The sequence below is a fragment of the Melozone crissalis genome, unplaced genomic scaffold (assembly GCF_028551555.1).
Source record: "Melozone crissalis strain CALT ecotype California unplaced genomic scaffold, PUWL_Pcris_2 ptg000039l_1, whole genome shotgun sequence".
Classification (NCBI taxonomy): domain Eukaryota; kingdom Metazoa; phylum Chordata; class Aves; order Passeriformes; family Passerellidae; genus Melozone; species Melozone crissalis.
The window spans coordinates 6,808,060-6,833,390 of record NW_026535817.1 but is presented as its reverse complement, the minus strand read 5'-3'; the positions used below and the strand labels follow the sequence as shown (position 1 = coordinate 6,833,390).

Here is a 25,331-nt window from a genome sequence, read left to right as displayed (position 1 = left end):
ATGGCAGAATCTTCTAGAGGAGCTGTTTCTTGCGGGGGGACTTTATCTGTTTTCCCTTTCTTTTCAGAGGTTTTGCTCAGTAGAAATATATCCCTGAGCTTTTCTTTGCCAGGATATTGCCACTGGAAAGTTGTATTCTACAGATATCAAGGAGAAATTAAATACAAACAGAAACACTAGGGAAGTATTATAGCAGAAGATCACATATGATGATAAAGCAGTAGCACTTTTGCATATATAGTACAAAGCACACCCCACACTAATGCAAACACCAAGCACAGCAATTTCCATTATCCTTCAGGCATATTCATCACAGATTTTTTTTTTTGGCCCTAGAATTAGCTTGGAGAGTAACAAAAATCAGAGGTTTTAAGTCGATTTCATTTGCTGAGATAAAAGCAGAAAGATTAAATGAACAGCAAACAGTGCCAAAAGTTTGGATATCAACACTGTCATTCTTGCAAACTTTTCCAGAGCTATAAATCTTCCCCATTTTGCTCAAGGATTTTCTTTTCTTTTTTTTTTTTTCTTTTTTTTTATAGTGGCTTGATGAAAGGCAGCAGCACTTTACGGATATTATAAGTGGTGCAAAATGATTGGTAGCCTTGGGAATTCTCCCTGCTTGGAACGACATTTAAAATCTATGAAATTTAATTAAAAATACATATATCATAATTGCTGTGCCTAGCTCTCTTCAGCACTCTGCTATCCCATCTAAACCATCCCATTTTCCATTTCTCCTGCACAATGGCTCTGAGCTGGCTAGCATGAACTGTTGTGACTCTATCAAAAGTAGCTGGTGCAATGTCAGAGCTTTTTTTCCCTCTGCTAAACCAAGGCACAAGAAATTTAGCACCATACATATGGGAGTTCATAATCCCTGACACAGGACACTATAGCCAGGATCAGAAGCCCCATCAGAGATGCTCAACTTGTATATAGCTGAAGCTTTTAGGCTTTAAACCATTTTCCTAGCAGCCCAGAAAGCCCTCTTGAAGCATATTTGAAGATGATTTATTTTTTCACCTGGTACTTATGCAGCTCACATTCCCTGCCCATGGCAGGATGGGAGCTGGGGAACTGGAGGATGTTTAAGGTCTCTTCCAACCCAAAACGTTCCATGGTTCTGTTTTAGAACCCTACAAATAAAAACATTTGCAGAAAAGGTTTGTGATTTTCCACAAGTTCATGTCTCCATGATGAGGATGAGCTTGTTTTGGAGAAAGCAGGTGATGCAGAGTAGAGAGTGTAATGTTGAGCAGCATTGATAAAACCAAGCTGAAAACCTTGCCTGAATTTTGGTTTCCACACCATAAGTCTCACATCTTCCCTTGTTCTCCACCCAGAAATCATCCTAGTGACAACAAACATCATCCCTTTTATTTGTTTGCTCTGAAATCTCCTGCTCTTGTCAGAACCACTGATAATCCTCACGGATGGAACAAGCCCATGGTTGCAAAAGAAATGGAAATATCACATTGATATCCTCTTTTCCACACTGGCAGGGTGAGAACTTGGCCATTCCTTGGCGTCTGGATGGGATGCCCTCCACAGCACCTCCTCCTCCCCTCTTTAACTTTCCTCTCTGCAAAACAAGAGCCACAATTCCTGCCCTCCTCTGTGGTTTGATGCAGTTACTGCCACTCTCAGAACCTCCAAAGCTGAAAGTACATGCTAATTTAGCTCAATTTAGAAAGGTTTCTTTTTTTTTTTAAATAAGAGAACCTTTACTTTTTGTTTTCTAGCAGCCCTTTCAAATTCATATTTTATGAGTTCCTTTAGCTTAAATTGGCAGAGCAATTGTCTCTCTTAGAAAGTCTTGAAGTAGTAAAGATATTAGTTAGGCATTACAAACTAACTAATTAGACCTTCAATTATCATTAAAATTGTTTTTTTAACAGCTATCTGCTGATATGAAAACCTTTTGATCCTATAATAGGGCTTGAAGTATCACAGTGCTCAAAACAAAGATTAGGTTACTCTTACCCTAAATGTCTCTATTTATATAGAAACTATTTCTGTCTAAACATTACAAAGGAGATTGTATTATCACAAGCAATTATTTCAGAAATAATTAAAAGGCTTTTTTCCCCTTCAAAATGAAATTTGAGCTCAGCTACAATCAAAACACTTCCCAGTTTTGTTTTTGTTACATCAGCAAAACCTTAAGAAGTCACCTTTAAGAAGACAATCTATAGAATACCTTGATATATTTAATGTATTTAAAAAGAAGGTTATTTTCTCAAGAAAAAAAGCTCTAGGAGACCTCCTTTCTAAACACCTCAACAAGGAGGAGGTCTCCTGCTCTTTAAAAATATTCTGCTGATGGTTTATTACCTTTTTTTTAAATAATAAAAAAATTTTAAAACCCCAACACCCAACTGGCTGCCTTAATTACAGTGTGCAGCAGCATCTCCTCAAATTAAAGGTTACTGTCAAACACTCTCTGCAAGACAATGCTAAACCAAATGGAAAGGTATAAAAATACATCCCAGGGTTTATGCAGCAGAGAGCTGGAGGCAACAGGCCTTGTTTTATGGTGAATTAAAAAAAAAGGCATCGTTCTCATTAACACTCATTGTGTCTGAATGGAGCCAGCAATTGCCCTGGGGTCTATATAATTAGCTTTAACACTTGCTTTAATAAAAGAAGGATACAGGAGGATGTGAACTATCATTTTCTGCAGGTCCTGAGTATTCAAGGAACCTCTGCTAGTTTCCTTCTGCTAGGGAGAAAGACATTTCTGTTCCCCTAATTAAGATTATTAATAATAATAATAATAATAATAATAATAATAATAATAACAACATTAGGAACTAGGTTTGGTTTGTAATGACATTTCTGTCTGTCAAAAAGTGGGTGGTGAGGAATGTAGAAGCACCACCAAGGAGGTAGAGAGACACCTTATCAGTTCTGGGGAGGCATCACCACAAACCCCCGTCCCCTAGATGAGGTTACAGAGCATCTCAGGAGAAGCTTTTCATTCACAAGGCATGGGGACAACAGGAGGAAAAAAAGTAGAAAGGGATTAAAATGACAAAAAAGAGAAGGAGCATTTCCTGCACCCTTCTTCCTTCATATTGCAGTCATGCTGTGTGCAAAAAATATCTTTTAATTCTTCTTGAGAGACCCCCAAGAAGCAGCACAGGCATCCAGCATCCATCAGATGCCTTTGCCTGCAGCACCAGATGTATTTTTAAGGGATTTTTTGCATCACCTACAGATCTGGTGTGACTCTGCTTGACTTGTGAAATCTGATCACAGCAGTAGGTGATATGACTTTAGGCAGAGCCGTGCCTCTAAGGAAGAGAGGAATGGCTGCAGTGCAGTAAATAACAGCACCAGAAGCTCTGTACAACATGACTTTCAGGCTGATTAAAGCTGCCTTAGATGCCAAATTTGTGTGATCTTCTACCAGGCTCGTTAACTGCTCAGAAGCTGCTACTGATGGAGGTTTTAAGACAGAGGAATGTGAGTCCTGACCCGTGGAGAGGGAGATCACACAGCAGCTACTTCATCTCCCGTAGTCAGCTCCAGACAGTTTGCTGTGAGTAAAATAAACATAATTATCCACTCTTATGGAGGAACAAAGGCATTATTTCTGTTCTTATTAATCAGCTCAGCACAGTTCACCATAACATTTTCCTATAAATAGAGATTACCTTTCTTTTCCTCACCCCTGATGGCTCCAACTGCACCAATCTAAAGTTGAGTTCAATTAAGCTACTCTAGATGTAAAGGAAATATGGTTATACCTGAGGAATATAAACCTGATGGTTTTTCTGGGCAATTTGAGATGAAAGAATCATAGCATGGTGTGGGTTGGAAAGGATCACCCCCCCTGCAATGAGAGGAGCATCCTCAATTAGCTCAGGTTGCTCAGATCCCCATCTAACAAAGCCTTGAATGTTTCCAGGGACGAGGCCTCCACCACCTCTCTGGGCAACCTGTTTCACCATCCTCATCCTGAAAACTTTTCCCTTACAAATGCATGACCTCCCCTTGTAGCTTTTTTCCCTGCACAAGGCATCAGGATTTATATTCCCTGCCTGTTGGACACACCAGGTTCCAGGCCTATGTGTTTTTTATGACTATGAACCTGACTCCCCTCAGCTGGACCAAAAATGCTCCAAAAATACAAACTAATATATTCTGTGAAAGCACACATGCCTTATTTTGTTTATTCTAAGCAGAAGCTCTGAAATGTTACACCTCAGCAGATAAGATGCCCGTGCTCAGGTTTTAGATCCATAGGGTGAGATAAGATGCCCGTGCTCAGGTTTTAGATCCATAGGGTGCTCGGAATGATTAAATCAAGGGAAAAATATGCCAGAGGGGGGAATGAGCTTCCTCCCCCACGCTCCCTGGTGCCATCTCACCCTGCTTTTAAGCCTCACCACTGTTCCCCACAAAGCTGTGTTTGTGTCTCTTCCCATGTCCCTGATGGATGGCAGCCAGAGGAAAGCCAGGAAACAGAGCATGAGAGACTGGAATATGCTTGCTCATACTTCTGAGTGTTTTTGATGAATAGAACAAGTTAAAAGCAGGTAAAACCCTACACTCTGGAAAACCTGGCACATGGCAGATTTACAAGCTCATGTGGTGAAAAGACTGGAGAATTAAAGCTGGGTGAAGATTAAACTTTTTGTGTTTAAAGACTTCAGGCTCAACACCCAAAAGCCACCCTGACCCAGAGATCTAAAGGGGAAGAACCTGCACCAAATCAGCCGAAAAATGCTGCCTGCTCATCCCAAGCCCCCCATTTTTATGCCTGCCTTTTACTTGTAAAAAAACCCAAGAACTGGTAAGTTTTACTTAAAAAAACTGAAGTAACAAAATCACAAAAGAAAACGCTTCGTTGATTTCAAACTTTGCAGAAAATTAAAATTGGAGCTGACTCTGAGTCTTCTTTCCACAGAAGAGTTTTGATTTAGATGAATTGCTGCTATTTTCACATATACAGCAATGCATAACAAAAATGTATATAATTATATATGTAATTGCTATAAAAAGCAGCAGTACCCTCATCTTTGCTGGTCTCAAATGCCTCCTCAGAGGAGTTAAAAAAGAAGCAGTTTCTAGTTTGGAGGGAAGGATGGAGGGAAGGAAGGCAGGCAGAGCTTTGCCCACTGCATTTTGCAGGCAGTGATGGGGAAGGGAGGATGGATGAGCCCTATGGAGCGTGCCAGTGACTGCACAGGCTGCTCACAGAGCTAATGGGGAACGTGTTCAGAAACCAGCTTGCACCACAACAAAGAAATTAATCACAATTTGTTGGCACTAGCCTGGAAACAATTTCTCTGGGTCTGTAATGACTGCAGCTGTATTGGGCTCCAAGTCTCAGCAGCATTTATAGTCATCAAAATACTGTACTATAAACATCATTTCACGGGGCCAAACTTCCACTGAATGTAAGGATTTTGAAAACAGAGTGTATATATAGATATGTTTTAAATCTGTATTGCAATTTGCCAGCACAATCTCCAGTGTCTTGTGGTTATGAAAGTCTGCAAAGCTAGTGGAGGAAAAACAGCATTAAAATGGCATGGGGCAAATGCTCAAGGTTTTTCCCTGTCACCATGCCTCAGGATTGAGATACTGCACAAGTTTAGCACAGTGCCACAGCTGGAACTAACTCATGGCTACAGCCAAAGCATGTTTAATCTCTCAGACATAAACATCTTTTATTTTCCTTAAACCCAGCTTGAGCACAGGACTGGTCCAAGAGCAAAAAAAAGGATAGTGGCAAGAAAGCCTGCAATCAGTTTTTGATCTGTCCCCTAGGATGAAAGGGGAACATGTGAGTCATTTTCTTGTACAATGGAGAAGCCTGGATCCCTCTGCATCTGGTTAAAGCCAAGGACTGGCCAAACCGTATTCTGCTGTGATTTGTCACAGATTAAATGCAATCATAAATGTTTCTGGAAGTTTTTTTTCATGGGTTTTGAACTGGGCAATAAAACACTGTTCTTTCAGTGGAATTTCAGCCACAGAACTCCTATACTAATGCCTAGTATTAAAGTGATCAATAAGTGATAAATGACTGACATTCTGGTCCTGTACACTGAACAATGGAATGCTGAAGGACAGTGACAGTTGCTCCCGTGGGATTTTCTTTATTGTTTTCTGCCTCTTTTCAGACTCACGCTTTGAGTCTTTTTTCACTAATGTTTCATAAGCTGCCATTGAAGCAATAAAAACAGAGATAGGGAAAGCATTTGGGAGTTACGCCTGCACTTTCACACATGATACTGCATTGTTCTTTCTGAGATGCTGCAGTCTGCTGGGACGAAAGGGACTCAGGGTTGCTTTCTTTCATTTTATTTAACTAATTTTTAAAAGCAATATGGAAATTCTTGCTGTGTGAAGTGGCTTTCCTCTTTTAGTCAGCCGTTCACCCACTGCCAGATGAAACAGTAACAGTGAGTGAAGCAGTGTTTATTCCATCATGCTCGGTTTGGATTACCTTAAACTAAATAAATTTGCACTATGCAGTGAACTTCAGTCTGCACGGTTATTTGGGGATTAAAGAGGGCATGGAAAACGAGCAGAGATGTTGTTCTGGACCTGGTGCTGGAGGGGGAATCCTGCCAAGAAGGTGGAGATGGGCACTGCGGTGGTGGCAGCCCTGGCTGAGACACGCTGGGTCTCTCCACCTCCTCCTGCCGGCATGGATGTGCCCTGTAGGAGCCAGCACAGCTCAGGAGAAGCCGGCGCTGCCCTGGGGCCGGCAATCCCGCTGTTCTCCGTGTGGATGTGTGCGCTCGGCATTCCCACGCACACCCCGCAGCGCTGATGGCACAGGGAGTGTACCTGGAGACTCCCTGATTCATCTCAGCTAACAGAGGATGAACTGTGTGTCATAACCTGGCTGCATTTCATGGTTGGAGAGAGATTCGAGCTCTCTGAATAGCCCTCAGCTGGTTCCCAGGGGAGCCAAGCCTCCTGGCATTCCGGGCAGTGGCTGCAGTTATCCCCATAGGAAAGCTCCAGCTCTGGATGCAGCGACCACACTGTGCCAAAACTTACACACCCCTGTGTTGCTTTGATTTTTTAAGTTTTTTGATGTTTACATTCTTGCAGCAAACTTTCTCACACACTTTCTGTAAATAACTTATTGTTTTGCATGCTTTTATAGAAGAAGAGAAATTTGACAAACTGTTAGCTTGTCCAGTGTCATTGGAGAGGTGGCACTTTCATCCTCCAATACACTGTCACTTTTAGAAAACTATAAATGTTAAGAGTCAGAAAATAACATTCCCCATTACCAGCATCTGATGGCTTTGGCTAAGAGTTGGAGAGGTGGTGAATCAGTATTCAAGTTTGTTCATGTTGTTAATGAGGGAAGAACAACTCTGATGTTCTTGGGATCGTCTTGTCTCCATGCAAAAAGATCAACCAACTTCCCTACACGGATCTGGGGCACAGAAATGCTCCTTCTAGTTTGTTGCAAAACAGGTTTTCAGCAGATGCAATGAAATTCTTATGCTTCAAATAGTATCTTCACTTTTTGCGCTGTATAATGCTCATGTGAACTGCTCCACATTTATTGCAGATCAAATTCCTTTGGACATACAGAGACCAGGTATCAATCTACTCACAGCTTAAAACTTGTGTTCAGTAGCTGATTGTCCAGTGGCCTTACCCTTAAAGAACAAATATTATTTATAAATTACAGTGCACTTTTTCAATCTCAGCCACTTGTTCCTGGTTTAGTTAGCACTGATTGACACAGAAAATACTAATGATAAAAACATTGTCTCTGGGTTGGGAAATCCCAGAACCACAAACAGCTAGAGAACATTCAGAGGAAATAAATAATTGAAAATTTACCCTGTTGTTGTACTTTTCTATTCACATCTGATATTGGTCATTGCTAATGACAGATTGCAGGGCTGGATGAATTTCTGGTGTGTCCTGAAATGGCTGTTCTTAAATCCATCATCCCATCCTGGCAAAGAGGAAAGACTTACCCTTTTTAGAAAATAGGCTGCATGTAAATGAGCCAGCAGTGTGAGCCAAAAAGCACTTTAGTATCAATTTAGGCACAGATTTTGCTACCTTTCCTCAGGTGAAGGGAATAAGACTTTTTAAATACTGCTATGGAAGTGGATTGGAACTGCTGAAGTCTTGACCCATGTAAATAAGAATGTCTGTGAATAATTGTTCATTAATTTCACATGTTAAAAAAAAAGTAATTAGCAAAAGCTAATTTCAAAACCAACTCCATCCAGTGTTCTTGTGGGAAACCTCAGCACAAGCAGAGTGAATTAACCTCGGTGTTACCAGGGCCAGCATTGCAACAGAGTCAGAGCAAATGCGCCTCTGCCTCGCTCTGGGTCTGCAGTGAACAGCTCTGGCAGCCAAATGAGGACTCTTAATTATGCACCCTCTAATCATCTCAAGATTTGCTTTAGCAGCGAAGTTTTTAGACGTGGCAAAGAGTGAGCTGCATTTTGAAGGCTTCAGAGATGACGTGAACCTTTCCTCCCTGCTTTCTTCCCATGTAACTAAACCTTGTACATCAGTGCTCCAGGTGCTTTTTGCTGCAGGGAGAAGTCCAGATGGAAGGGAGAGTATGCAACTGCTCAGCTTCTGAAAACCTTCCCTGCTTTGAGCACCGTGCCTGTGGAAGGATCTTGTCTCTCCACACCATAAATACCATCAAATGACAGCCTTCAGAAGCAGGCATCCCCATTAACTCATCAGCAGGCTGACAGCTAACCAGGGCACAGGGGAGATGTGAAATGTTAGCACAGACAGAAACATTCAGCCTGCCTTATCCCCCCTTCAATTCAGAGTGTTACATTAGCAGAAAACTGGCACCAGGACACAAAGGCTTGGATGCATTCTCCGTACTGCCTCTCACAGCGCTCTCACCTGTCAACAAGGCCCACGGATAAGCCTGGCATTTTTTCTATTTATATTTTTTTTTCTGAAAGCTCTGATTGGAGTAGGGGAAAAACGAGCAGAGCTCCAGAGAGAGCTTGGCAGGCTGTCCCCCTGTGCCACGGGCCAGATGCAGCGAGGTGGGCCCTGGTCCCCAGCCCAATGGGCAGGAATCTGCTGGCAGGGCAGGCTCCAGAGTGGAGCTGACTCCTCTGCCACAGCTCCAGCAGCCAGCCAGGAGCTGGAGCTGGCAGCACACAGCTGCATGGACAGCCTCCAGCCAGCTGCACTGCAAATGCACAAAAAGCAGCTAAAAAAAGCAACAGGGGGAAAAAAAAAGGAAAAAAAGGAAAAAAAAGCAGGAGAGGAGTTAATGCCAGACAACAGGTTATTCAAGGCAGCAGAATTGCCTAGCGCTGGGAGAGGCCCAGGGGCTTTTCCTGACGTTGTTTTGAGCCTGTTCAGTGACTGACAGAGCAAATGCATCCTCATCTCTGTATTCCTCCTGTGTTTTCTGTGAAGTGCTTTGGGATTTCCTGGCGAATAGTAACACCTTTTGTGAGAGCAACAGAACTACCACACTCTTATTAAAGCTGGAGCAAGACTGGAGGGCTTTATTCTTGGGGAAAACACAATGTGAACTAGATAGCCAACATAATGGAAAATGACAGAATAAATCAAAACAAAGGCCCACACTGTCATTTATGGATAAAGTTTTGAGTTTTAAAGTCTCTCTCTGAGACTGCCTAATGCGGACCAAGACATAACCAACACACAATACCTCTGCTCACACCCTTAACTCTAAGAGGAGAGAATTTTTTTACTTACCTTAATATTTCAAAACAACTTTTTCCCTAAGAGATGCAGGCTTAAAAGTTGTTCCATTAAAAAATGTAACATTGAGGAAAATAAAAAACCAAAACAACAACCAGACCCCAATGCCTTACTCTCTCCCTGCAACCAGCAAATTACATTTTAATTCTAAAGGTCAATCTGTTTATATTACCTACACACATATTTGGACTCTGTTGCCAATAGGATATGGAGTCCCATACCCTGTTTCTGTGACTCTTTGTAGCACAAGATGATTAGGATTTAGATCAAGGCCAAACTCTCATTGCTGTCTCCCCAAGGGCCTCCAACTGAAAGGCTTTAGTTTGCTCTGCCAAACAATCTCAGCCTTCTTGTGGAAAATGCATGTAATACACAAGCCAAACTGTAGCAGGGATCTCACAGAGGAGGTGAAGCATTATTGAATGGGATTGTGTATGTTCCATAGAAAAAGAGATTTAAAACAGGTGTTGAGTAATTTTATTTAAATATTATTACAGTGCTTATCTGAAGAAAATGTCTGTCTCTGGGACATAATAAAACTTATTCAAAGATCAATTAAGTGAAAATTCTTTGCTGCAATAAAAAACAGCCACCGAATTAAAGCATCTCATACTTTGTTATTTCAGACTGAAAACTTAACAAAAGAGGGCCAATAATTGCTGTGAGAAACAACAGAAATCCACATAAACAAGTCAGCAGATAGTGACAATTTTGCTATTCACCTAATCTCAGGAATCAGTGGAGCTGTGTGTACCGGCTGCTGGGATCTGTGTGAACCAGAAAACCTGGGGGAGAAACCTTCATGAAGCATCATTTGCAGAAGGCACAAAGTCCTCCTGCACACTCTGCAGAGAAATCATGGTGGCTCTACCATCTGAAGAAGCGAGACAAGATCACAGGGCCAAAGGGTATTGTTACTGCAAGGACCAGAAAACTTCCCTACCTTTTCTAATAACACATTCCAGAAAAATGAGTAGCCACCATCAGTAAGAGAGTTTTTGCTTCAGCTGAAAATACTGCAGAGAAACACTCATCAAGGCAATAATTAACAAAACCCATTTGAACTTGTTAAGAACTTACAGCAACTGAAATAGTTAATTTATTGGTCCTTGTGGTATTTACAGTATATAATGGTCACTTTGAAGAGAAGGACATGCAGCAAATCTTCTCCTGCATATGCTCAAAGCCACAGGAATTAGTGCCAGGCTCTGAGGTTGGCTAGCCTGGGCTGCTTACTGGAAACACACATCACGCTTCATTTAGTACTACATGAAAGTTAATCAAGTTTAATAACCTTTTCCTTTGAAATGTCCCAGGAAATGAGGTAGAAAAATTAAAACAGTTAGATGTCTGCTGAAAAGCAAATATATTTATTATGCACTTTAATATACACAGGGATTTTCGCTTAATATAATACAAGGAATAAAATAAAAATTTTACAATGTGAAATTCATTCAATGTACATTAAAGGCTATTTACAACCCACTCCAGGAAAAAACAGTCTATCTGCAAACCAAGTTAACTGAGGAGTTCAGATGGGAAATATTAAGCATAACAGACATTTGCATAGCAGAGTAACTGAGGAGGGAAAACACCTTTTTAGTTTTTAAAAAATGGTAATGTTTTCAATACTGATCACAGAGAAGACAAAAATGCATCAATTGTGCCTCGGTATCTCTTAATGCATTTCTCTCCAGATGAGTTTTTCCACATGCACACAGTATTGATATCCATGTCCACAAAACAGTCTTTTTCCCCAGCTCTCCCAACCAAGAATTTTGGATGCCTTGTGGAGATGCAAAATTCTTGGAAGGACCAGCGAAATGGGATGAAGAGAAACAGGATTCCTGTTTTATTCGGGTTTTTTGGGTGGTGGGAAGTGCTGCCCTGGCAGAAGCAGCTGCGCTGAGTCACCTCCACTCCATTTACAGATGGGAGAGGGCAGGGCAGAGGGAACAATGGGGGAACAGCAACTTTGCTTGGCACACAAACCCCTCACAAATGGCGATGCTAAAAATCACACTCAGCAACGTGGGATTACACAGACCGTCTGAGAAAATGGATGATTTAAAGCAATTCCTGCCCCGTTCCAAAGGGATATTCCAATGTGGCAGTACTGTCATTCTGAAAACGTTTTTGACAGGTCACTTTCTGCTCATTTGGAGAGAGGGGTTTCCCCAGTGACTGTTTCAAATGTAAATACTACTCACACAAAACCCACCAGACTATCTGCAAGCTGTGGCCCCTTGTGAAATTGGCCATATTTTTACGTCCTCTGTCCACAAGGTGCAACTAATAACAACACAATAAAATTAAATAAATATAATCCCAATGACAGTCAAGGTCAGTAGAAAAAATGTTGGCATTCAGGGATCCCTTTCCACAGAACAAAACATACATCTAATCACTAAGGAAAGTCATATTCTTGCACAGTATTGCAAAAGTCCTACTCTTGAGGTTTGCAACAAGTTTGCTGAGAACATTTTGGTACTTTCTCTTTTCTAAACCACTAACCCTCTTAAGGCCATTCTGCCAGACTCCTGTTATGTTTATTTTATAATTGTCCCACGGGGACAAGAAATTCAATACATGAAACATTCAGAATAATCCATATTGCTGTGTGTCAGCTTCTAACATCTAATTTTACTATACGCTGAATGCCTGACTATAAAAGATTCTTTTTTGACATTTAGGAAAAAGCAAATAAGAATGGAGGTGCAAGATTTAAAAGCAAAAAAGTATTCTGATGACAGTTGATCATAATAATCAGACATGGAGCCCTTCAGTGCCTCAGAATATGCACTACATCTACATCCAGGGGCCATTTATCAAAGTTTAAGGATCTAATTATTCATCTACGAAAAATAACCTCAGCTCTCCATCATCTTATTTCTGGAATGATCAGAATTAGAGTATGAAAAAGATGAAACCCAAGCCTTTAGAAGAAACACTTGCATACAAAAATAGGCTTATTTTCTAAAGAGCAAGGCTGTGTAATGGTGAATATAGTAGAATATAGCTTCCATTTGTAGGAGAAAAGAACCCACTTGTTTTGTTTTATCACTTGCAGAACTGTGCAAGTGAGATGTGCACATTCAAAGGGAAAACCCACACTGCTCACTTTCACAACACTGACCTTGACTTTGCTCTCTTTCACACCAGTAAAACAGTTCTGCTGTGGGAGCAGGAAGCCAGCTTTCCACTGTCCATGGCTGGGCTCTCCTGACTGCTGACTCACCGTGCTCCAGGTACAGAGACACGCTGGCTCTGCCTAATCCCCGTGAAGCAGTACCCACACTCATACAAGTTTGTGCTTTAAGGAGTCATTGTCTCAGGCCAGGGCTAGCTCAGCCTCCTCTGTACTCCCCAGGCAACGCTGTCGCTGTGCTTTTCCACTGCACTCCCGCTGGCTATTCTCTCAGCCTCGCTCACAAAGGGTCTGTATTTCCCATGGTTTGCTTTACTGACATTCCCAAAAATAGTCCTTTACCTTGGAAAAGAGAAAGAGCTGTTTCTAATGTATAGAGATATCCAAGAAAGCAGGATCAGACCTTTTAGCACCTCAGATATACCCATATTAGTTACCTCATCACCGTAGCAATAACAGAGCCTATTGAAGACCAAGTGTCCAAAATTTGCCTATTGCTTTCAGTGGTCCCAGTCTGCCATCCAGATTTGGTGCTGTAGTACCAGAGTAGATTTTTGCCTCTTAAAAATTCCAAAGACACTGCAGGTGGTTGCAGTCCGACTTCATTGCCACCACTGAACAGCAATCACACAGACAGAACACACAAGTACAGTATTTATAAAATACTGTTACAAGACTTGTAATTCTGGAGGGAACCTTTTGAAGTACACGGGGAACTGACAATACATGACAACAATGCAAATGTGACAAACTCGTTGCTTGTTTTCTTTAGCCACAGAAAAATAAATACAAAAAAAAAGCACTGCCTTTTCCATAACACAGTTCACTGTGGCACATGCACCTCTACCAAGCGATCTGGAACAGGAAATCAGAATTCCTGGTTCTTACCATTTTCAGCTGTGCTCAGGGAAATACAGCATATATCTTTCTGCAATTTAAAAAAGTGCTCATTCTGTGTATTAAATACAAAGTACACAAAATAAAATTTCGAAGCACAGAGAGTTATACTGAGAAGGCAGCCTGAAAATGTAGGCACGTTACAGTAATTAAGGTAACTGAACTGGAGGAATCACATTCTTGAATTTCTAGGTGGACTAAACAAGCACTGTTTGCTTTCATCCCAGCCAGCTGATAAATCATCGGGAGCAGAAGCGCTTCTGTTCACAGCATCATGGAATTGGCCTGGAAGTACAAAATAAAAACACTGAGCTTTGAAATAGTCTGTAACACAAGCAGCACTGTCAGAAATGGAGCTGTGTCATCCCCAATTAAAGTCAAAAGCACAAAACAACAACCTGATGAGGAAAAGTGCTTCCTGCCTAACGCCAGTCCTGTGATCGATTCCCTGTGCCCTCTGCCAACCCAAGCTCCTACAAAGTCCCCACAACAGGAGATCTTCCTGGAAAGGCTGGGAAGCAGCAGCCCGGAAAGGAAAGCCATTCCTCTGGTGCTCCCATGGAGTATTTCTGATGTGATTCCCCACAGGTGACTCATTTATCCACCAGTCAGGGAAATTACCCATTTTTCTGCTTGAGATTTGGCAAAAGAGGAGGTAAATTACAGCCTGTGCCAAGCACTTCATAATCCACACAGATTTGTTCTAAACTCCCATCTTTATGGTGACGCTCTGGAAAGTGTCAAGAGAAAAGCAAAAGAAACCATTTGGTTATCCACACCTCATTTTTTAGCCATTTGCACAACCAAGAACTTCACTGAGAGAAACCTCGAATTTTCAGTAACACACCATTTGTTCCAGACAAAGCAAAGCCAAATTTTAGTATTATATGTGGAATGTTCAGATTTCTTTACATGCTGATTATATTTTAAAATAAAGGAAGATGGAAAGATTCACCCAAACCAGTCTTTTGATGACAGGTCAGGTCAGATGAACACATTCCACATCAGAACCACGCAATGGATTTACAATAAAGTATAACATGAAAGCAAGCAGTGAACATCAGGTGGAGGCACGTAAGAGTTAGGAAATACAATCCTTAATTACATGTTTTAAAGTTTCACAGAAGCAGGAAAAAATTACAAATAAATTCTAATCCTGTCTGGGAATGATGTGCTACTATGGGAATCTGAAGTCCTTGTAACTTTTATGAAGATTTAAGGACTTTTCTCTCCCACCTGATGATTCCTCTCTATGCCTGTTCCTGCTGTCCTGCCCCACAGCTCATCAGACCCTTTGGTAAAATTTGCATTTTACAAATGCGCAGGCTGTAGTGGAGATGTTTCTGAAACACTGTATTGTTTCAATCATTTTAATTGAACCAAAATGCCAGCCCAACAGGGTCCTGCACAATATTCTATAGCTCTGCAATTCACCTCAGCTGTGTCTACAGATATATTCTATTAAAATCAATTTCCAGGACATTTTGGAAAATGTCTATTTATGTGTTTTTGACAGCTGAAGACCTTCCATGTATGGGTTCTGCACCACCTGCAACTGTCCTAGAAACACTCTGTCTCTGATGACCTGCAGCAGAACTGAGTCAGAACTGGCAAGAACATCCTTGTTCTAAGGAAGAGCAGCCTGAGCTGTCCAAAATGCTGCATTCACACACAAAAAAATGCTTTCAAAAATAAGTGAGCAAGCGATAAGAGGTGGGCACACCTCTTATTCTGCTTCTCCGAAATTCCAAAAGGAAACATATTAACACATCCCGAATATCCTAAAAAACATACACCTCAACAGTTCTATTTTTCTCCCTCTTCCTATTTTAGCTGACTCACTGACAATTCATGTCTGAAAAGAGACTTATAATTATTTTTCAGCTTAAAATTCAATATTGGAGAGAAGGTGAGATATCTAAATGACCTCCACTGATTGAGAACAACAGAATGGTCAGAAAATTGGTACTATAACATAGATTATAATCTTACACTAAGAAAAACCACCTCTTTTATAGGAGGATTACCACTGCAGTAACAGAAACATAAAATCAAAGCTTTAGAATAGTATTTTATACTTATGCTCGCTCTTGAAATCCACATTCAGAGAAATGGTTGCCTATAACTTATAAGAACCTTCAGAAACTTTCAGAGGAGCATTTTTGTAAATAATGAAATAAAGACTGTATCTGAAAATATAAAGAACTGAAATTCTCATCTGTCCTTACATATGAAAATCCAATTCCAAATCATTGCCACCTGAAACTCACTTATCAAAGACAGTGGGGCACAATTTGAGTGAGTGAATTCAACAGACAACATGACAGCGATCCAATTCCTCTATGGCTGGCACTTCTAAATGACAGCGAAGGAAATACTTAACAGGTTAAGATTTTAACATCCATCACGTAAGCAATTATGATGGTAAATGATAATAAAATGCAATTTTAGCACATTTTAAATGAAATGCAGGCGTTTTGTTCCTTTGTGACTGGGTAAGTTACCTTTTACAATGGTGTTTCCTTCTTGTAGTTGAAGCTCGGGTCGCTACCTTCAATCTGAAGTTTTAAGGCTTGCTTAAGGCTGAGTTCTGTCTCTGCGGGGGGATAGCCTTCCAACACATCCTGATGCCCTCTGTCCTGCACTGTTCGTGGGACAGAAACCCTGCCAAGAAAAACCTGATTGCTCTGAAGGTGGTAATTTGGATTTGTCATAATGCCATTTCTCTTCTTCTGCTCCCCACTCTGTTGGTGAATCAGGAACTGCTGCTGAGATCGACCAACTTCTTGCTGAGCTGGAGGGACCAAAATCTTGCACTGTGGCTCTGGAGGCATCGATTTCAGTGGCATGCTTGTGCCAGATTTGGCAATAGGTACTCGTTTATCAAACTGAGTCATTTCATACTCTAGCACTTTGGGTTGGGAGGAACTACTCTGCTTTATTTTTTTTCCAGCTGACCCAGACTTGCTGGAGTTGTCTGTTTTGCCCCCTTTGCTCGCTTTAGTTGATTTCAAGCTAGGTTTCACTTGGCTCCATTCAAACTCGCTGCTGGGTGAATTGTGATTTTGACTTAGGGAATGAGTTGTGGAAGAAGGGGAGACAATGGACTGCCTGCTTCTGCTGCGTGGCAGGGAATGCTGCTGGATTTGCTCCGTGAAGGACAGGCTGTGGAAACTATCGATGGGCACCGTCTGAGCGGTGGCCGTCGAGGACGTGGTGCGGAGAGAGGAATTTTTGGAGCTTTTCAGGGAATTATTTGATAAAGATGATTTCTGACGGTCAACCGTAGAATCGGGAGACTCCGAAGGAGAACTGAAGGCGTGTGCAGGCCCATTGGATAATCCCCGCATCCCAGGCTGCATGTCCCCTCCAGTACTCCCTGAACTATTGGACTTCATGGTTAAGGACTGCATTTTAGAGGAGACTGATTGTAAGGGCTTCTGCTCCATTGTGTGGACTGGAGACGGCGTACAACCATTCAGAGTCGATGCACCATATTTTTCCAGTAATTTGATAATCTGAGAGTGTCCATTTTTGGCTGCAACCCGCATAGCAGTGCGCCCGAATTGGTCAGCGTGATTGGGATCAGCACCATGCTCCAGTAATATCTGGACAACGTCAATGTGCCCCTCTTGGGCTGCAATGCAGAGTCCAGTAGCACCTTGATTACAAGTGTGGTCGACCAGAGCCCCATGCTCGATGAGAAGCTGCACGACCTTCACGTGGCCTTGCCATGCAGCAGACTGCAGAGCAGATCTCTTCTCGTTGTCTGCAGCGTTCACGTCAGCGTGGTACGTTATCAGCACCTGCACCATCTCCAAATGGCCCTGCCAGCAGGAAACATGGAGCGCTGTTCTTCCTTCAGCATCGCTGGCTTCGACGTTTGCACCATTTTCTAAAAAATACTCAGCCATTGTAAGCTGGTTTTCTAATGCTAGGATATAAAGTGTTGGCCGGCCATCAGCATCTTTGTAGTTCACATCTGCTCCATGGCTGAGCAGTAGCTCGACTATATCTCTATGACCTTCTAAGGCAGCAACCCGGAGAGCGTTTCTCCCATCATAGCCTCTCTGATCAATGTTGGATTTGTTTTCCAGCAACATCTGCACACAATCATAGTGACCTTCCTGCGCAGCTAATATGAAAGGTATCCGTCCATCATTATCAATTTCATTTGTTCTAGCACCTTGTTCTATAAGAGCTTCACAGATCAACCTGTGACCTTCAAAGGCTGCCATGTGCAAAGGTGTCCAGCCTGCATCGTCTCTGTGATTTTCATCTAGCCCCCTGTCCAGCAGAGTCCGTACTACCTCAACATTGCCCTGTGCAGATGCTATGCTCAGGACTGTTCTACCTTCACTGTCGATGCTGTCAACAGCTGCACCCCAAAACAAGAGAGTATTCACCACCGAGGCGTGGCCCATGGAGGCTGCTGCCAGAAGCGGCGTCCGGCCGTTGTTGTCCGTGTGATCAACGTCAGCTCCTCCTTCCAGGAGCAGATCAACCACATCCACGTGTCCCTCATAGGCGGCCACCAGCAGCGGAGTCATGCCATCCTTGTCGCAGTGGTCGACCTCAGCGCCGCGGTCGATGAGGAGGCTGACCACCGAGGCGTGGCCCTTGCTGGCCGGCACGCAGAGCGCGGCCACGGACAGCGCCGTCCTGCCGTCCACGTCCTCGTGGTTCACCTCTGCGCCGTGGTCCAGCAGGTGCTCCACGATCTCCTTGTGCCCCATGTAGGCAGCGGCGATCAGAGCCGTCCTGCCCTCGTTGTCGGCTTTATTCACCTCGGCCCCGTGCTGGAGCAGGTTCAGCACGATGTCCTCGTGCCCTCCCCACGCCGCCGCCCTCAGCGCCGTGCGGCTGTCGGCGTCGGCGCAGTCCACCTTGACGCCGGCGTAGAGGAGCGCGGACACCACCTCGGTGTGCCCTCCCCAGGCGGCCGAGCGCAGCGCCGTCCAGCCGTCGTGGTCCGTGTGGTTGACGTTGGCCCCGCAGCCGATGAGGCAGTTGACCACCTTGGTGTGGCCCTGCCGGGAAGCCAAGGTCAGCGCCGTCTGCCCGTGGGCGTCTTCGATCTCCAGGTCGGCGCCCCTGGACACCAGCAGGTTGACCACGTCGAGGTTGCCGCTGTAGGCCGCGTTGGCCAGCAGCGTTCTCCCGTTGGAATCGCACTGGTTCACGGACGCGCCGTTGTCCAGCAAGGTGCGGATGGAGTCCTCCCTCTCCAGGGCCTGCCGGACGATGCAAGACGTGCGGTCGTCTTCGCTGTTGACGTGAGCGCCGGCCTTTACCAGCAGCTGTAGCACCTCTTGCTCTTTAGGAATTAAGGTGGACAGGGAATCTTTGACAGGCGTGCCATTCCAGATCATCCACAAAGCCAGCTCCGAAGTCTCCAACTGTAAATTAGAATTAATGAGATGCAACGCAAACTCTTGCGCTTCTAACGGCGATAAATTCTTTGCCCGGCAGGTGTAACTCATGGCCAGCATTCTGTGTCCCTCTGCGGCGTTACACAAGTATTTCTGTGTGCAGTGCTTCACATCCAGCAACCACTCTGCAAAACTGTAATGAAACAAGATTTTTGTATTTCCAAGGCCATCGATAAGGACTTTGGACAGGACATCCAATTTGCGTTGAAAGTCCTCCATCGTCATCGTCATGTTTTTGGTCCACACTGCTTGATACAATTCTGTGGTGGTCAAGGGCCTGCAGGCTGCAAGAATTACATTAAGGATGGGCTGGACCTTTGCAAACTGTTTTCTCACAAAAAGTCTCTGACAGAGCCAAAGGTAGAGGCCATTTAATGTTCCTGGAATATCACGGATCTCCCGCAACATGATAAAATTCTCCACAACTCCATCTAGGACACGCTCCAGGTACAAAAAGCAACCGCTGCTTTTGATGTGAAGCTGATTCAGCATTTCTGCTGTTTCCTTTGTGAGGTGTTGTCTCAGGGCTTCTTCCTGGTCCAAACGATGCAGAATATATTGCTGCACATCTTTCACAATGTAAGCCTTTCGGAGGTCATCCAGACTTATTTTTCGAAAACCTGTTGAGAGGAGAGGAAGTTGTAATTATTTATGATCCCGCTCTGCTTAACTCAATGTTGAAAGAAGAGTAAATAAAAGCCAAGACATTTTTGGTTGGGGAACACCCACAGTAAAATATTTTCCCCTGTAAACACAGTGAATATAAATTAATTATAATAGCAGAAAACTTTGATGATTAGATGCACTGTTATCATCTATTGTAAGAAAAAATAGGTGCTATTAACACAAATAATATTGAAAATCACTCTGAATTAGGCATTGTGTGTCTGCCTTGGACAACACTAAACACCTAAGCAAAACCATCAGAACTGCAACTGAAATAAGATTATTAAGTATTATTATATTATTAAAGAAATAATCCCTTCTCCAGTGTGGTTAACAATGGAATTCTAAGTAATTTTCAGCTATTTAGCTTAAGACAATTATTATGTTTATTTAATTACAGAAGAGGGTATTCACACCTGCTGCATATGCATGATTAAATGCATATAAATTACTAACTTGACCACCACAGCTTCTTTTGAAAGCTTTTATGATACAAGAGAGACACTCAGAAATAGTTTTAAACATCTTCAGACCTGTGCACACTGAAATTACCAACTTTTTGCAAGTGAGGACTGAGTTCTAGATAAACACGCTGGTTCTTGGGTAGGTGACTCAATGTATAAAGACATAGGTTCTCTCATAGTCATATCTCTTTGCTTTCCCAGCCTGTTTACTCTTTAGAGGGAAAAGGGGCATTATTTCATACACACAGACAGTGTCTGTCCCCTCCCCACTCAAGGAAAGGGACACCGTTCCCAGCAGCACGTGCAGGGAAGTTCCCTGTGCCGCTGTAGGACTCTCAGGAATGGGGCTGAACCCAGGCAGAGCCGTGTGGATGCAGGGCTGCCTCTGCCATCTCAAACATTTGCTCTGGCATGGCCAAGGTAAGCACTCGATGGGGACCTGCCCTCCCTGATTAACAACACGCCGCGTGTTTGAACGCTGCCCTTGCGGAAGTTACGGGAAAACCACAGCGGTCACAGTGGCTGCAGTGACTGCATTTCAGGCCAGAACGGCACCTCACCTCTCCAGGGACAGCCTGTCATCCCTTCCTTACAGCCAGCTCAGCTAGTCAGACACACAACCAACTGCTCTTCAAACCAAAGCTGAGTTACTGATCTCTAAATTACACTGAAGGAAAAGCAACCGTAGATCGATGTGTTCAGATCAATTCCAGCCCCATCTCCACAGAAAAAAGTCATTTTAAGTGAGCCTCTGTAGGATGCTCCTTCTAGTATTATGTTTTTATTGTATTTAAACACGCTGTGGATCACAGCGCTCAGTCTGTGAGGTTGTTCTGACAGCAAATTCAGGCTGGTAACAGAGCTGTGGTTTTTGCTGCCTGGTGGCTTCAGCAGAGTCCCCTTAAGGTCACTCTGTTAATTGTTTAGTTTACATCAGCACTGTACAAATACCACAGATGAGAACAGAGAGGCCAACTATGGAAGTGTTGCTAAAATATTTCTGCTTCCCTTAGTAATTATGGAAGCACTACAAACAGGACTGAACCAATAGAATACCTAAAACAAAATGATGCTTCTCCATGAAATGAAATCACTGCAGAGGACACTTTTGCACAGTCAGTTCAGAGGATAAGATTACACAAGCAAGATTGACTGCTTGAAGATTTTTTAATCAAAAGGCCACAAATAAGCAAGCTTATTTTGTCCATTCCAGAGGCTTCTTCTCTTTTTTTGTCTCTAAAAGGAAACACAGAAACAGCTTTACCCACTATAATGTGCCACAAATTCATGTAATGTCCTTACCTGACCTGTAGAATGGCATAATTCATTGCTTTACTATGTATTTTAATAAAATATTCTGTATGTAACTTTGTGAAGCCCTAAATTCTTGCACACAACCCAAATAAAAAACTTTGCTGAGTAAGAGCAGACAGTGCCCTGTGATTCTGCAGATCCCAAGCTCCCACTTGAAGTGAAAGGCTGTTTCTAGGTCAGGATCCTTCAGAAGACACAGAAGTGAAAAAATAACACCAAAGCCATTGCTTGGTTCATGGACCCACAGTCACATGCACCCAAGGAGCTGTAATTAGGGACAAGTGTCCCTTTGCCTGGCTCATGTGTGCAGAGGGAACAGCTCTGGTTTGCTCCATCTGGAGCAGACACAGCCACCCTGCTCTCTCACCTTCCCCTGAACTGCCCTGCTTCGCCTCACACAGATCTGTCCCCATCTCTTGGCTCAACAGGAACAGGCAGGGAGCTCTGCAAAACCATTCTCTGTGTCTTTAGACCTAAGTGACCCTGCTCACAAAATCCCCAACCCCTCACATTAATCCCATGCCCACATCCTGCCTCCCAATATATACCTGCAAACGTAAGCTGTTTTTATTTTTACATGGTTTGTTTTTTGAGTAGCAGATTTCATTTCCCTGCAATGAGAAAACCCCCATGGACTGGCACAATAGCAATCCTGAGATTTCAGCTGATGTTCAGTGTTGCCTGACTAATGATTACACTTCACCTCCCCTGACTCCCAGCCTTCCCAGGAAAACTTGCAGTGATAACTGTTTAAGCGCCTCTGCCTCAGTCTCTGCATCCCTGCTGTAAAAACAAAAGACTCTTGCCTGTCTTGCAAGCATTCTTTGAAAAACAATTTTCATTTTGCTTTCCAAAATGAGTGGGAGAGTGAACAAAAAAAAACCCCTAAGCCCTCCAAATAAAAAAGTAAAAAAGGAAGGGTATGTATGTTTGGCATTTGTTTTTTCCCTTTAAATGATGTATCAGTACCCAGAGAAGCTGTGGATGCTCCATTCCTGGCAGTGTTCAAGGCCAGGTTGGATGGGGCTTTGAATAACCTGGGAGAGTGGAAGGTGTCCCTGCCCATGGCACAGGGTTGGAGTGAGATGATCTTTAAGGTCTCTTCCAACACAAAACATTCCAAGATGATCTGATTACTTTATTCCATACTAGAGCTAAAAATACTACCCTGATCTGTTCTTACCTGAGGTACACCAAATATCTAAACACTTCAGACAGGGAAATACATTTCAGAAGGCTTCAGAGCAGTTTTAAACTATTTGATTGGCTATATGTTAATGGAAGCCAATAATTGCTTTTCCCCACCTTTTCTGCAGTATTTCCATACATTCTTTACTAATGAGATCCTATATATTGTATCTGAAATTAAGCTTGGGTAGCAAGAAGCACAGTACACTCATACAGACCTTCACACATCCCAGGGATGAAACACCCTTTAAGGGCTAGGATTAACAAATTGCCACTGTAACAGACTTTTGGACACAAAACATGATGTTAATTTTAACCTCTGCATCAGGCCATACCATAATAAGCAAATAATTCAAAAGAAGCCTTATAGATAGAACTGAATTTTTTAAAGTCTGAATTTTTTATTGCTAGCTTGAAGAAGGAAAACAAAGCTATGTTTTTTCCTCCCAAATATCTGCCTAAACGAAGTAATTTTACATTTCCAAACAAAGGTCCTGCAAACTTGCTTTTCAACCCTGCTCCATACAATAACTCACTTTCATGGGTAAGAAGTACCAAAATATTAAGAGAAGGCTCATTTTGTTTCAGATGCATTCCCATGAACTACTTAAGCTCAGCAAAACAGAAGTTACAGTAGACAGAACTTGCAGTCCCACGACCCTGCTTCTTGCATTGTTAAAATTTTTCTTACAACACATCACTTTCAACCCAATGGGAGCTCCAATATGGATTGTTCTAATTTATTGCATTTCTGGCAGTTCTGTAAACAAATCTGTTCCAAATGTATTCCTTGGCAAGACCTAGGGCCATTCAAAAGGGGGGAAAAAAGTATCTTGGTTATAAATACTTTTATAGCATGTCAACCTTTTCATATTTTAATAGTAAAAAAGCTATTAACTAGCAAGTTTCAATACTTAAAAATATCCTTCCACTTTCATATCTCTAAATGGATTTACATAAGCACATAACAGAAGTTTAAAATACATTTTAATGTATTTAACTGAATTGTAAGCTTTAGAGAAATCCAAATTATTACAAACATGGCAGTAATTTGGCATTAATAATTTATGCTGCTGATCTAAACACGCACTGAATTAGGTACTTCTGAGGCCATTTATGCATACCTGCTCACAAAGAATAACTTATCCAGCAGAGCAAAGGGCACCTGGAGACTGAGGCAGCACACTTGGCTTTTAGTGCATTTGCAGTATATTGTGCATTACAAATGTCTCTGCCTCTTCTGCAGGTGCTACGAGACACTGAGGCTGAAATCTGCTGCTCTCACTGGTCCGTGTCACTGCACAGAAGTTTATTTAATTAGATCTACAGGTAATAGTCCATTCAAAACAATTTAGTCTTCCCTCTTTAATTACAAGGCAATTAAACTCCAAGTTCACACACAACTTTTTACAAGGAAATATGAAATTCCCTAGTACAATGCTTTCAAAGCGGTAATGAAAAGAAAGGACACAGTAATTAAAAGCTCCCTATATTTTTCCCAAGCATTCTAAAGAATTTTTCTTTCCAAACCCCAAACCTAAACAAGAAATAAACTTTTTCAAAGCTTCAGTATTATAAAAGTAAATTTTACAACCACATAAATATTTAGTTTATCTTTTACAGTAAGAACCCGACTCCCATAAAGACTTCAAAGAAACATGAAATCATCCAAATAAATTCCAACCTACAATGAAAAATTAGAGGACAACTTAGATTTTTTATTTTGGAAGCAATCTCTCCTGAAGTAGTCTCATGCAATTTATTTTCTGGAATGGCAGAAAGGCTCAGCTTCAAATCTGGCAACTGATTTGCTTTGGGGATTCAGCAATACAACTACCTTAGTAGCTCTAATCACCAAACAGAGAGGTTTCTGAGAGAAGCTACACTGCGATTTTTTTACTATATTTCTCTAAACTTTTCACATTTTTGCTTATTTTTTGATTTTTTTGGTAAGACTGTAAGGAAAACAACACTCCACATCTATTCAGACATTTAAACAGCAGAAACATGAGAAAAACATGTTCCTGAGATTTCCAACCAAGAACAAATTCAGATAAATACCAACTCCTAAAAGTTCCTGTCTGTCTTGAACTGAATGAAAAATAAAAGGATGAGTGAAAAATGGATGACATTGTCAGTTCCTGCCTATGGACAAGTGGGTGAATGCACCTTAAAAGTTGCCTCTGAGGCTAAACTGAACCCTTTCACCTCCACTTTTGGTTTTTTAATTGAATTTTCCAGTATCTTTCTGGTATTTGCCATTAACTTCATGAGAACTGTGGGTCCCTGAGATGTGACCCTGCACAGGTTGTGCTGCCACATGCACAGATACTTGATTTATGTGTCTAGCAGAAAAGAAGAAATTAGGTAAATGCCTATTAAAAAAAGAAGCCTTTTAAAACCATTTGTACATATGCACTTTTTCCTATTTACCTTTATACTGTTAGTGAGAAATTATCTGCTGTTCGCTCCAACTCATCTATGTCAAATTGCCTGATT

General features: G+C 42.2%; 1 protein-coding gene across 1 annotated transcript in view; it reads right to left on the bottom strand.

The window, feature by feature from the left end:
* Positions 1–10,464: 10,464 nt before the first annotated feature.
* The window catches only part of ANKRD50 (ankyrin repeat domain containing 50), a 39,976-nt gene continuing 25,109 nt past the window's right edge, over positions 10,465–25,331 (bottom strand). The window contains exons 4-5 of the mRNA XM_054283816.1: positions 16,273–19,820; positions 10,465–14,053 (exon numbers count right to left, since the gene is read on the bottom strand). Of these exons, the coding sequence (XP_054139791.1) occupies positions 16,276–19,820 (3,545 nt within the window). The 3' untranslated portion in view covers positions 10,465–14,053; positions 16,273–16,275. The remainder of the gene's footprint in view (positions 14,054–16,272; positions 19,821–25,331) is intronic.